The following is a 13,999-nucleotide window of genomic DNA, read 5'->3' on the forward strand; positions in this document are numbered from 1 at the left end:
GATTGTGCCTCGGTTCAATTCTTCTTGCTTGGGAGTTTACGATGAACTTGGATTTCAGATTATCGCCAATGGCTAGTGCTATAGTGTTTCTTGATAGGAGAGGAGACGGGTACTTCAATACCCCTGGGGAAGTTCCGTCGGTTCTACTCAAAGTAAAAGAAGATCATGATGGGCGGAACTTTCGGGAAACTCAGTCTCCGTGATCAATCTGGTTAGATTGGCCTCTCTATGGTTTCTGGCGATATGTCTGATCATTACAAACTGCCAAGCATCTGCTGGTGGTTTGCTCGCTCTTGTCTAAATCGTTTGCTCCCCTGGAATTAGTTTAGTACTAGACTTTCGAATTCCTACTGGTCTGGTGGTGTTTTTGCATTAGTATATGGAGGTGATTATGCTTTGCCCTTTTGTATATCAGAATAAAGTTTCAATTATCAGTTGGGTTCAATATCTTAAGAAATGCTGATGACTGTATTGACATGTAATCTAGTTGTGACTTCTATGTGGGGAGGAAAGATACTCTCTGCTACATCTTTGGAGTCGGGAGGACACACTGTTGATTGATTTTTTATTAGTGCAGTTTTTTTACCTCTAAGTACAAAAAAGTGATATTGCTTTGTTTGGATTGGAATTTGAAATTTTTTTTGAAAAATAGTAGGGGTAATGAGTGGAGAGAGATAGAGAGAGAAACGTTGAAAGTAGGGAGAATCTATGAGGAATTTAGAGAGAATTTTTTAAAAAATTCTTTCTAAGTTGCAAAGAGAACAAGGCTGAGAGATGAAATATTTAATTACCACTAGGTCCACTTTTACGAAAATATATTTACCATTAATGGAAGTGTCACCCTAGGGTTTTAGGATATGACAGGGTTTTATGGTACCCTAAAATCTTAGGGTACCCTAGGATTTTAGGGTACCTTAAGATTTTAGGATTTAGAATACCCTAGGATTTAGGTTTAGGCGTTTTTATAGAGCCCTAGGATTTAGATTTAGACACTTTCACAGGAGCTCACTTGGAGTAAGAGGTGTACGTACCATGTACCTATTTCCTCCCTTGAAGTAGTTGCTCTTTGCTTGGGTACTCCTAATGATTTTGGCAATTGACAAGTTTAGTACCTGCTTATATGCATGCCAAGAAGCGTTCAAAACTTGTAGATCTAAGGAAATTGGCTTTGTTCAAGTCTTTGGGACTTTGGTAAACCCGTGTATCAAGCACAACTTGCACCCTTTGCTTGGGCTCGATCGGGGTAAGAAGATTTGAGCTCTATTTATATTAGGGGATGGAGCCTAACTATGAAAAGAGACCCTAATTACAATCAAATTAGAATCCATTACAAATAAATCGAATAGGTTGGGCTTGTCTCCTTGAACTTGTCCTCTTTGTTTGACTCTTCGCCCCGTTCGGCTAAATAAGTCAACTGGCTTATTTTTTATCCTTATTCAATTTTTTTCGTATTTGTTAGTTTTTCGTCAATTTTTTTGAGGGTTATTGCATCTTCGTAACAAGAGCAATTTAAAAAGTAAAAAATTACGATCGAAACCTAATTTTTTTGAATAAAGGCAAAAATAAGCCAATAAGCCAATTTTTTCGTCTTTATTAAAAAAAATTAGATTTCGATAATAATTTTTTACTTTTTAGATTTCTCTCATCATGACTATGCAATAATCCCAAAAAAATTGATGAAAAACTAATAAATACGAAAAAAAAAAAATGAATAAGGACAAAAACCGAACGGGACCTTTGTGGTGTGTTACTATAGGGTTTCTTTATGTATAGGAGAATCTTTTATTTTTGCTGATCGAAAAAAAATCAAGGAAATCATATAATTCATGATATGATTAAGATATGCTGTGTTTGGTTTGTATTATGAAATTTTTTTTGAAAAATAGTAGAGATAATAAGTGGAGAGAGATAGATAGAGAAATGTTGAAAGTATGGAGAATCTAGGGGGAATTTTGAAAAATTCTTTTCAAAAAGTAAAGAGAACAAGGCAATATGATTACGATATTCTAATACGGGCAATGGGAAGACCTGAAATTTAACATAAGAAGGACAAAAGCATTCAACATTGAGGGTGAGTACGGATAAAATTAATTTTTCCTAAGAAAAAAAGGAGATCACTGTCAGTTAGTGATTTTTATTAAGTAATTTTCTTCTAAATTTTTTTTAGAATAAATCATTCATGTCGACCAGGAAAATTAGAAAAATAAGGTTGTTTCGTCTTAATAAATTTTATAGGATTTTTAGTAATTTTATATATTTTTTAATTTTGTTTTTGCGACAAATTATTTAGATGGGGAGACTTTTGATACTATAGGTAGTCCAAAAATACTCGGAAGATTTCTCCCAGGGGAAAAAAAATACTATGGGGAAGAACCTTTGGTTAGGTGGCATACATATCCGGAAGTGTTCATGGCGGCTCGAGCAGAGGAAATCATGAAATTATCTAGGACTAACAAGTTTTTAAATTTGTAACAGTAAAATTTGCGGACGCGGACACAAAAATACACAAATTTAGAAACAGATGTATCCGTGCGATGTACGTGCTTCTAACACACATCGTATGGTATGTTTCATGTACGTGAATCCCAACAGTAAATGTCAGAATTGCACAGATCGTATAGTTCCAAACACCTTTGTGTCCGGAGGTATTCACTCCTGTGCGTGTACGTAATGGGGGAATATAAAGAGTTCGGATCGGGACAGCCTAAATCTAGATTATACATTAATTACAACTATGAACGATTTAAATTTAAAATGTCTCCTCGAGTCCAACTTATCCCATTCCAATATACAAAGTGCCGGATGCACTAGGTCCGCCACACGATGTACCGGGCTAGTTTTTCACATATGTTAAGGATACCAATCGAGTGATGTATATATTGTGTAAATTGTCGTGTTAATATTATGAATATTATGAACAAATTTTACACAAATAATCTAATCTGTTAATAAATTTTGGATTATGTTTCAATCAGCGACACAAAAAATCAGCTCAATTCAATTTAATATTATGAATACTTAATCCAACCTTTTTAACTTTTCATTCCTGATCGCCATCGGTACCAGTGGTCGGGCTGCTAATTTTTCCCCCGTATAATTTTAGGTAGCCCAAATATCCTCCACGCAATTCCGTATCGATTTTCTCCTCTCTTTCTCTCTCTCTCTCTCTCTCTCTCTCATCTCCGTCGTATTCGTATATCCAGCCACAGTACGTCGTCAATCGGTGCTAGTTCCTTCAATATTCAAAAGATTCATCAATAGACAAAACACACGCTGTCTGTAGAGATACATAAACACCACAGCATCCCGTGAACGGCGGGGAAAGAGGTTGTTGGAAAAGGAAACTTAAAATTGCCTTTTTAATACCCTTTGTGTGGTTGGTTCGATCCAGTTGATTGGTGGATGGCTGCGAGCGCGAACCCTTCTGGGAATAATCAACAAGAAAGCTCACGCAATGGGAACGGGGCCGCGGCCAACGACGGTGGTTCTGCGCCCCACGAGAATTCAGCTGTGGCGGCCACCCAGGCTGCCCTCCGCCACAACCCCGGTATCTCCGTCGAATGGACCGCCGACGAGCAGTCCCTTTTGGAGGAGTTGCTCACCAAGTCAGTAATTCTACCCCTCTCTCTATATATACATACATACTTCCGGGCACACGCAATACTACAACAATAATAACAAAATCCATCTAGTCTCCAAGGTGGAGAGGATTGAAGACAGACTTAACTTTTGGCAATATATGCACAAAGTGTATGCTCTCATAATACCATTGAAATAGTGGCCCCTACCTCCAAGAACAGAAGAGCTGAGGGACGATTTGCTGCGAAACCATGCCCCCAATACATAGCCCAAAGGATTGGGAGAGGGCAGGCTTAGAGACCCAAACCAATTTGTGTTAAGTGTGCAAATTGTACTTTGGGGGAACGAGGAAAATCTTTCAATTGAGAATAGTCTCTAATGAAATTTGAGATGTGAAAGTAGAAGAGAGTGAAAAGGAAATTAGGGTATCAAATTTTTTTCTTCTTGACAGTTCTTTTAGGCAGCTAAAAAGGTAGTTTAGGAAATTAAAAGTGTGAGCCCCAGCTTCGTAACCGCCATTCACACCAAGAGGGTGTTCCCTTTGTAATAGATAGATAAGAGATAATAGATGATGGATATGTATATTTTTTCCCAATAGTTATTCTAGGTACTATCGCATGCAAGGTAGGTTTAGCGGTTTTAGAACCATCAATGATTGGTGAACAAACAGATCCATTTGCAACCCCTTTGGAATATTACCTACACTAGCCTCTCGGGCACATGTGATGCGAGTGTAAATCGTATTATGCAAAAGCTAAAATGGCAAAAATATTGAATTGAGATTAGTTTGAAATCTGGGATGTGAAAGTAGGAAAAAGGGAGGAGAAAATTAGGTTTTTTTTGTGTCTCATCTTGGCAGTTTAAAGGGGTAGTTTGGTAAATTTAAAGTGCGAGCCAGCTTCATAACAACCGTTCCCACCAAGAAAGGTGTTCCTACGCACCCCCACTCTCACTCCCCACATATTTGCACTTGCACGCACGGAGTGAGTGCCCCCAACCCCTAGTTTATATTGAAAGGCTAATCAAATTTTTCCCGATCTTATTAATCTCCAACTTGCTATAGAAGAAAAGATTGAAGTAGATCTACATCAAGTTGGATTTGCTAATGAAACCATTATGCATAAGTGACACAAGATACAGGGATCCTTGTTTTACCCAACCAGTGAGCCCATGAAGCAGATCTATGATCAATCTTTATTGATTTACAGCCTCTATCATCTTTTTGCTAGCAAATGCTCAGTCTACAACATAATTCAGTTCAATGTTTGTGCAAATATCTCTTTCCTGCAAGCAACTTAATTGATTTGGGGCCTTCAGTATGCATCAAACGATTCTACTTCAGGTCCAACATTTTGGGACTTATAGTTGTGAGGTTTCTTTCAGAATAATTACGTTAATTTAAACACTGCAACCTTAAAGGTTCCAAGTATCAGCTTGTGCTCTATTACATGGTCAACTTGGTTTAGCAGCTAAAGAATTGAAGCCTTGTGTATGCCTTTCTTTTTCATTTTTTTCTAGTAGTTCTTAACTTCTTGTTGCTTCCTTTACTAATAATGCACGAGTGTTGTTAATTTATTGGTTTGGGGAATGCGTCCTGTGCAGATATGCTTCAGAGCGGAACATTGTACGGTATGCAAAAATTGCAATGGAGTTAAAAGATAAGACGGTTAGGGATGTGGCGCTTCGTTGTAGATGGATGAATGTAAGTTCTATTTCTGTTAGTTAGATCTTTTTGTTCTCTTGGTCCTTCTATCACTCCCTTTCTATTTTCTTTTCAATTTTTAGCTTCGTTGACATGGTTATTTAATTTTGTTATACCCTTTGGAACTCTTTAAGGCTAAATTGTAGCTATAACTTAAACTTTGTAACTCTTTGGTGATGGTTCTTGCCCCCCTCTCTCCTCTCTCCTTGGAGCTTGTCCATTCGTTGGGTGATTGCCCTAGGTTAAAAGTGTGCACCTTTTTTCCTTTTTTACTCTCTGTGGTTGATGTGGATTGTCTACCTTTCATTCATCTAGGAAGTCCTTGTATAGTTGTATTCAGCTAGTTCAGAAGAATTTATGAAAACCAAAAAAAAAATTGTTCTTAAGCAAGTGGAATGAAATTTAGTTAATATTTGTGCTTATCAGTTGCATCCTCTTCATTGCTTAATAGAGTAGCTTTTTCCTCGGAGTGGCCCCGGGCCTTCCATTTGAAATAAACTGTCCGATTGCATTGTCATATTTGCCCTGTTTTGTTTGTAACTTTCTGGCCAAACATGAGTGCAATAATATGTTGATTTTTCGATATTTTTAACTCTTAATTCAGTGTTGTCCTTACTAAGTTACCGGGTCCTAATCTCTTCTTCTAATGTTTTGATATTTCTTTGATTCGAACATTGTGATGCCAATTCTTTGGTTGATGAAGCACCAAATCCTGCATGTAACTTACCTTTTCGTGGGTACTCTATTCTATTTATTAAAAAGAAATTGGCCTATGCTTGGTGTCGACCGTGTCGTACTTCTAGGTTGTGATCATTGGTGATTTAGGAAACGCGAAAGGTGGTAGGACTGCAAACGAACAGGGCCGCTCGCCAGCGGCTGAAGCTCGGCTCGGCTGGACTTGCGACCTTAATAAACAAGCTCGAGCTAATGTGTCCAGCTCGTTTGTTTAACGAGCTGAGCTCGAGCCAGCCGGAGCTCGGCTCGAGTTGGCTCGCAAGCTAACCTTATAATATGTGATCTTAAATTTTTATATATTACCTCGATTACATTTGTATTTCCCAAGATCTGGACTCGAAATGATAAACTATGGGTAGATAAGGAGAGGAACAAAGGTGTACATAGCCTCCACCAGAGGTTTTATAGAGCTTTGGAAGCCTCTCCAACTTAAATCTGCCGACGTGGGACAAATGGGTAAGCTTCTCTTTCTCCTTTAGTTCCCTTGTTTTAGTCCCACATCGCTTCCTAAAGGAAAGGAGAAGTGCGAACTTCTCTATAAAGCTGGCTTCTGCTCCATCCTTCCCCGCAGCCAACGTGGCTTCTATTCTCGAGCTGTTTGCGAGTCTAGCTCGAGCTGAGGTCTTTTTCCTCGAGCCAAGCTCGAGCCCAGACTGTGCAGCTCGTCACGAGTTCGAGCCGAGCTCGAGCTGGGGTGTTTTCTTGCGAGCCGAGCTTGAACACTTTGAAGCTCGGCTCGACTCGGCTCGTTTGCAGCCCTGCAAGTAGGTAAGTTGCTTCTCATGATGGTGATCCTCGGTGTTGGTAAGTTGCCTCCAGAATTGTGGATTCCTGGATGATGAAATCCTTGTGTTAATAGTGAGTGCATGCTAGATTTGTCTTTTCCACTTTTTAGTGAGACCCAAGATTAGATCTTAACCAGGGGCTGATAACTGCCAAGAAGTAGGGACTGGGGAGAACTGAGGAGCTAGCCTGAACACTATATGTTTGGACTACTGGATTTGATTTGAGCTTTATATCATTTTTATTTAGGTCAAGACTTGAGCTTGGACATGAATCCTGGGCGTTGAGTTTAGTTGAGCTAGCTGTCCCAACTTTAATTGGTAACTTGCTAGTTCAACCTACCCTTAGAGGAAAACTTGGAGTAGCGAAGAGTTCTCTTTCTCTTCCTTTCTTGTGAGCTGTTTCTGCTTCTTCATTCATCTTCAGTGTTGCTTTTTGTTTTGTTGAATAAAAGCTTTTGGAATATAAGCCGTAACTTATCCCATTTGTGTCCAGAAAAAGGAAAATGGTAAGCGAAGGAAGGAGGACCATAGTTCTACAAGGAAAAACAAGGATAAAAAGGTATGCTCCACTGAAATTGCATTTCTTTGTTTTACGCATCTGTATGTCTAGGTTAGGCATGTGCAAATCTACAGTTGTTTGAACTTTGGCTTGTGATTGCTTCTCACTTTTTGGTAGTTGCCCTGTAAATTTCATTAGTACACATTCCAGAGAGCACTCCTTATGGTATTGTATACTTGTTTATGTGTGTGCCCTTGCGCAGAGGACCAGAGGTAACTTGTGCTGGGGGCATGACCCGCTGAATTCTATAATTGTATATGGAATACCAGTAATTGGGAACAAAAGATTCTGCTCCCGCCTCCAAAGGGAAATTTTTTTCCAGTTAGTGATAAGAAGTCAGTTAACTGAAATATGTAATCAGTCTTTTTTTTTTGCTCAGTGGAAGTCAAGATTGTTAGTTATAGATAGTGAGGTTTGAAGCCCTGTAAAATGCACGGGAGTTCATGGTGCATACTACTTGGCTACCACTCCACTTGATTGGTGGGCGACTGGGCGGTTTTTCAAAAGTACTGACGGTAAATTGCCGTGTACTTCTCTATTTGGGCTACTTTGTCATTCACTAGGATCGACAAAATATCTCGTTGTTGTCCACAGTGGGTGCTCCATTGTGATCTACAGACTTTTTTTTGTTTTTTGTTTAAGTTGGGTGGTGAATCATAGTAATGGTCATGTAACATCGACAAGCTTCCTAATAAGTCTTAAGGATTAAGTTATGTCTTAATATCTTGGACCAACTCAGCTATAGGGTGTGTTTCCAGTGTTGTTATTACCAGTCCACCTATTCAGTTTCTACAAGTTCTCTCTCCTAGAATTCTTGTACTACTAGAATTAAGTTTGCTCGTCATGGATAAGTTGCACAGATTGCATTTATGATATGAGCGTATTATGTTGAGCAAAATTTATTTGGTTATGTTAGCAAAGTTTAGTTGGTTATGTTGGATAAACTGCAAAAATTTAACCAAACTAGTCTTTTACAATTTTTGATAACTTTATTTCCAATTATTGCCGAAGATAATATATGTCAAAGTCGACAGTTTCAAGTTTCTATTTGTGCAGCTGAGCTTTGGAACTTCCTACCCTTTTTTCTGTACTTGATTGCACTTGTTTCAAGTTTCTTGCTTATTCAGGAATTTAGCAAATCCCTTTTCTTGTATTTGTTTAATATATATTTCATGATTGTTCATTGAACATAAGAATGTAACACATACACTCTGAGTAGCTAATTTGATTTTTATCATTGTTTTGTTAGGAAAAAGTTGCAGATCCGATGGCAAAGTCAGCACCTCATGCTACAAACCGTTCAAGTGGTCCTCCATATGCCCAACCTGTGATCTCTATGGATAGTGATGATGGGATCTCATACAAAGGTTGGCACACTCTTATCTAATCTAATTGCGGACAGAAGTCCAGGGCAGTTGGTGATGACTTTAGAGGCAACGTGTTATGTTAAAAGTTTAAAACTATATTTGTATGCATATCTGTTCACATTTTTCTGATTTGCAGAACTTCTGGATAAGATTGCAACTGCTATCTCCTTTATTTAAGTTCCCGGCATGTTGGCTTGTCGAGAAATAAAAACGTTCCTGACATGTCATTTCTGTTCTATGCTACTTTCTTTATAATGTTACATATAAACTTTACAAGGATACATTTACAAAATTATGATGTTCTATGCTGGTGTTCTCTGTTTGTGCCTTCTACATTTCCAAATGTGAAATTTGAAGAAATTTGGAATGGTAGTAAACTTGTAGATAATCTATAAACATATGAAAGTATAGGGTTCTGAATAGTAGATAATTTATAAACAGCGTGAGCTGATGAAGATAGAGACGACATTGAGATGAGAAATAAGTTAAGATGGTGTTTGGTAGTATACTCTTTTTTCAGCATGTTGGAGATCATTCAAAGGATATTTGCTCAAGAAAAAGGCATGACATGACTGGCAATATGCTATCATATGGCATCAACACTCTCATCCAAGAAATCATGTTGCTGATCATTTAAAAAACACTGGTGTATTATTCGAGAATATGTGCCAGATTTTTCTGCTTCTACTTGGTGTAGTTATTAATTTGACGAAGAATGGTAGAGTGGGGAGAGATCATAATTCTTTTACTAATAATTATTTCATTTTGATTGTGATGAACTTCCCCTCGCCCATCTTTGCCTTCCAATATCTGTTACTTGTTTAGTTTTTCGGTATGGCCTCAAGTACATATTGAAGTTATGTATCTATTTCCCTCACAGTCTTTCTGCTACTCCTATATAACTACGAAGTCCATTACGTTTGTGGTTTGCAGCCATTGGTGGTGTGACAGGAGAGCTTCTTGAGCAAAATGCCCATGCCTTAGATCAAATTTCTGCCAATTTTGCAGCTTTTAAGGTAACATAAAACTTATCAATAGACACAATGCTTTTCACTTCTGGCTGCATGGATGCAAATATTATAATGATTTGTTAGATGTTATTCGAAGATTTTATCTATTTGTGAATCCTATTTTTTGTGTTAAGCAATTGCATGATGGGAGCTTAATGCTCCATAACGAAATGAGAAGAATAGGCCTACTTTTTTCCCCTCAGAATAGTTTTTGAAGCCAATGCTTATGCAGTTAGCCAGATTTTGCATCAGTTAAGCATGTTTTGAAAGAGTTACAAATATTTCTTAATGAGAAAGTTTGCTTTTGATAATCTAGTGAATACTTTATTGCAGCGTTTGTTTATAATGGAAGTCCCATAAGATTTTTATGTATGACTATTAGTTCACGTGGATTGGTACATTGATATCTGTTCTATTTTTCAAAAATCCCTTAGATGTTTGTGAACGTCTCGTGGTTTCTAATCTTCATTGATGTTAAAATGATTGTCGAGAATTTATATATTCTAGGTGCTACATGTTTTAAAGTGGACAGTTATTGACGATTCATTATGTGAGGAATAATTGTATGCGACTATACAAGGTACCAAAAAATTGATTATATCATTATTGCTATTATTTTAGGCACTTTGAAGAAAATGAAATAGATCTGACCCACCATCTGGTCTGAAGTACTCTGTGTTGTTTGTGAGTCGTTCCAAAGGATTATAAAACGATCCTCACCTTCTAAGAAATTGGCTTCTTACTGCACAAAGCACAACAAACCTTTTATTATGAGCAGATTGATGATGCCTATGTTGTCTTGCTTCTTTCCTTGCAGATGCATGAAAACATCAATCTCTTCTGTCAAGCTCGAAATAACATCCTCACGATCTTGAATGAGTATGTTGGATGCTTTTATGTGCTCTGTAAATTTTGTTTTGTTTTTGTTTGCTTTTTTCATCATCAGCTTGATCTTTTATATGCTTTGCACGTTTGAATCTTTTTCCGAACCTTACTTGGCTGTTAGTATCATCAAGATGTTTATTTGCTGTCAGTGTCATCACCTTTGTCCAGTCTTGCAATATTTAGTCATACTGCTTTCCTGTCCAGTTTCCTCTTCTTTTTTTTGTTCTCTACATCTTCTGCACAGATAACTGTGGGAGCCAAAGAAGTATGAACTCTGTCTGTTTTCACTTCCATGAGATTCTTGAGGTGGTCATTTTCAACATTATTTTAAGATTTGAAGGGTGTGTTTTGCAACCTAAGGAAGACGGCGGACTGCATGCTACATAGCGATATTGAGCAGCTTCAAGGAGTGACGATTTGATTGTCTAAAACCGAACTTCATAGTTCATTGCAGTAAAATTCCATATGTATTTAGCTATTAAAATGCTTTAGTTGGAATGGAACTGAGCTTCTCGAAGCATCTTAATGGACCGTGAACCAGTAAAAAGCCACATGTTTTTTTCTTCTCTTAACGTGCTTTATTTGGAATGGAACTGGTCTTCACGAAACATCTTAATGGACCCTAAATGGCTATGGAGAATTTGTTCTTTATTGTTGATCAGAATTTGTATTTTGCATATTTAATGTCACAAATTTTGCCCAAGATGCACGCATCTTGCATTTGCATTTGTCCATAGCTTTACATTGATAAACCAGGTGATGTGTTTCTCGTTTGTGCTAATTTGAGCACTCTTAGATATTGCAGCTTGAATGACACGCCGGAGATAATGAAGCAGATGCCACCACTTCCGGTGAAGCTAAACGAAGAGCTCGCTAACTCCATCCTTCCTCGGTCATCCTTGCAGAAGAACTCATTATCCTAGCTTCTCAGTTGAGATCAGTTCGATGATGATCAGAAAGTAGCAATCGGACCCAGTTCTTTTTTCCAGTTTGAAATGGAGATTTAACGGTTCATTTCCTTTCTTTTCATCGTTTTGTTATTTTCAGGAAGTAGTTAATGTAAATACCTCTAGTGTAGGCCTGATTCTCGGTTCTGTAAGTTATTTGAAGCTGTTTATCTTAGGCTACCTTAGGCTTTATGTGAATAAGTTCAAATTGTCAACTCTCTGGGCACTCTTGATTCGTGACTTGGATACTTGTATTCTTTTAGCGGAAATTCTTAGAACAAACCTCTGGGGGGTTACCAACTTGGAGGGTTATACGTGAGAGATGTATGAAAATTTGTGAAAGTGCAACGGAATGCGCATAATGTACATCAAGAATCTCGTCTGTTTTGCAGTTTTTTACCTTATTCACGACGTGCTGTGCTATTTATGTCAAAGGCAATTCTTTTGAGAAAGACTGCTTATTTTTATTAAAAAATTGGTCTAGAATTCACTATAGGGAAAATAAGACAACCAAGAAAGATGTTGGCAATTGTAAAATGGGGAATTTTTAAGCTGGCCCTAAAAATTAGATTCGGATTTAATTTAGTCATGCACAATTATTTGTATTTTTTATTCCAATCATGCCGTGCATCAGCTACAGAACTAGATAGCATTTAGAATAGAAAAATTATCCAATGCTCCATGACCATTGGTGCACCATTAAAACATTGTTTAAATTTTAAAAAGTCATATTTTTTGTTGTAGATATTCATTTTTTAAATAAATTATATTTTTGGAATCTACTGGACGATATCTACTAAACAAGATCCATATTGAATATGAAATTATGTAAGATTAAAAAAACATCATTTGCTATGAGAACTCTCTATGAGAACTGTTTGTATGAGAATTGTCTCTATGAGAATTGTCCCTATGAGAACCATCTATGAAAAATATTTCTATGAGAACTGTCCCCATAAGAACTATCATTATGAGAATTGTTTCGGACAAAAATATTATTGTCTATGTGAACTGACTATGAGAACTGTCAATTCTCATAGTCAGTTCTATGAGAACTATGTGAAATGGCTATGTGAACTAAAAAATACACAGTTCAAATAGCCCCAGCATATACTAAAATACACAGTTCTCATAGAAAATACGTAGTTGTCATAGAAAATACACAGTTCTCATAAATAGTTGTCATGGACAATATATAGTTCTCATAGAAAAATACACAGTTCTCATAGAAAAATACACAGTTCTCATAAAAAATACAGTGTTCTCATAAAAAAATACATTGTTCTCATAGAAAATACACAGTTCTCATAGACAGTTCTCATATAAAATACACAATTCTCATAGACAGTTCTGTTAGAAAATACACGGTTCTCATGAAATATACATAGTTCTTATAGATAGTTCTCATGGACAAATACACAAATCTCATAGAAAAAACACAGTTCTCATAAGAAAAAACACAGTTCTCATAGAAAATACACATACAAACAAAAATTGATCAATTTTTGTTCAATTCTCATAGCCCCTCCACACAGTTCTCATAGCCTCACTACACAGTTCTCATAGCTCCACCACACAGTTCTCATAGCCTCACTGCGCACTAAAATACATAGTTCTCATAAATAGTTCACATAAGACTTTGAAAGTTCACGTAGACTCGCTACACACTTCACATAGTCCAACCACACAATTCTCATAGATCCATCACATAGTTATCATAACCCCACCGCACGCTAAAATACATAGTTCTCATAGACAGTTCACATAAGACTTTGAAAGTTCACATAGAGTACTCACTACACACTTCATATAGTTCAACCACACAGTTCTCATAGCCCCACCCATAGTTCAAATAGCCCCACCACACGCTAAAATACATAATTCACATAGTTCACATAAAGCTTTGACAGTTCATATAGACTCACTACACAATTCACATAACCCAACCACACAGTTCTCATAGCCTCACCACACAACATCCTTATAATATGGAGTACAATTTTTCTGTTGAATAGGAGAAAATCTGTACAAAGAGCTGAAATCTACAATAAAGCCTAGTCTCGAAAATTCTAAAATCAAAATACATAACAATGGGAATGATAAAAATAATACGATACTATAAAAATGTTGAGAGCCAATACATGAGTGGATAAAGCTTTGCCTTTTTCCTAGGTTAAAGATAACTTACAACTGTACAAAAATCTGAGCTACCGTGTACTCTTGTCTAGCCTCCTCAATTTTCTCTGTTTTCTTTTTCGAAATTTTCGAAACCCAGGCTAGAAGTTTGTGAAGGGGGAATAGTGGGAGAAGATGGGTCAGGGACTTAGGGGATCACTTCGAAGATGACGACGAGGTGTTTGGCGGCCACTTCGAAGACGATGATGTGTTCGGCCGCAGCAACACCGGCAGCATTGGCGGGAGGGGTTCTCA

General features: G+C 37.3%; 1 protein-coding gene across 2 annotated transcripts; it reads left to right on the forward strand.

Moving 5' to 3' along the window:
• Window positions 1-3,047: 3,047 nt before the first annotated feature.
• LOC131313679 (uncharacterized) lies at window positions 3,048-11,961 on the forward strand. 2 transcript variants are annotated; one of them, XM_058342120.1, is made up of 7 exons: window positions 3,048-3,605; window positions 5,182-5,281; window positions 7,295-7,360; window positions 8,610-8,727; window positions 9,661-9,743; window positions 10,555-10,616; window positions 11,419-11,961. In XM_058342120.1, the coding sequence occupies exons 1-7, from the start codon at window positions 3,403-3,405 to the stop codon at window positions 11,543-11,545; spliced, it is 759 nt and encodes a 252-aa protein (XP_058198103.1). In that variant the 5' UTR covers window positions 3,048-3,402; the 3' UTR covers window positions 11,546-11,961. The 2 variants fall into 2 exon arrangements, with proteins under 2 accessions (XP_058198103.1, XP_058198104.1); XM_058342121.1 differs by having other exon boundaries at window positions 11,428-11,961.
• The last annotated feature ends 2,038 nt before the right edge of the window (window positions 11,962-13,999 follow it).

The sequence above is a fragment of the Rhododendron vialii genome, chromosome 13a (assembly GCF_030253575.1).
Source record: "Rhododendron vialii isolate Sample 1 chromosome 13a, ASM3025357v1".
Taxonomy (NCBI): Eukaryota; Viridiplantae; Streptophyta; class Magnoliopsida; order Ericales; family Ericaceae; genus Rhododendron; species Rhododendron vialii.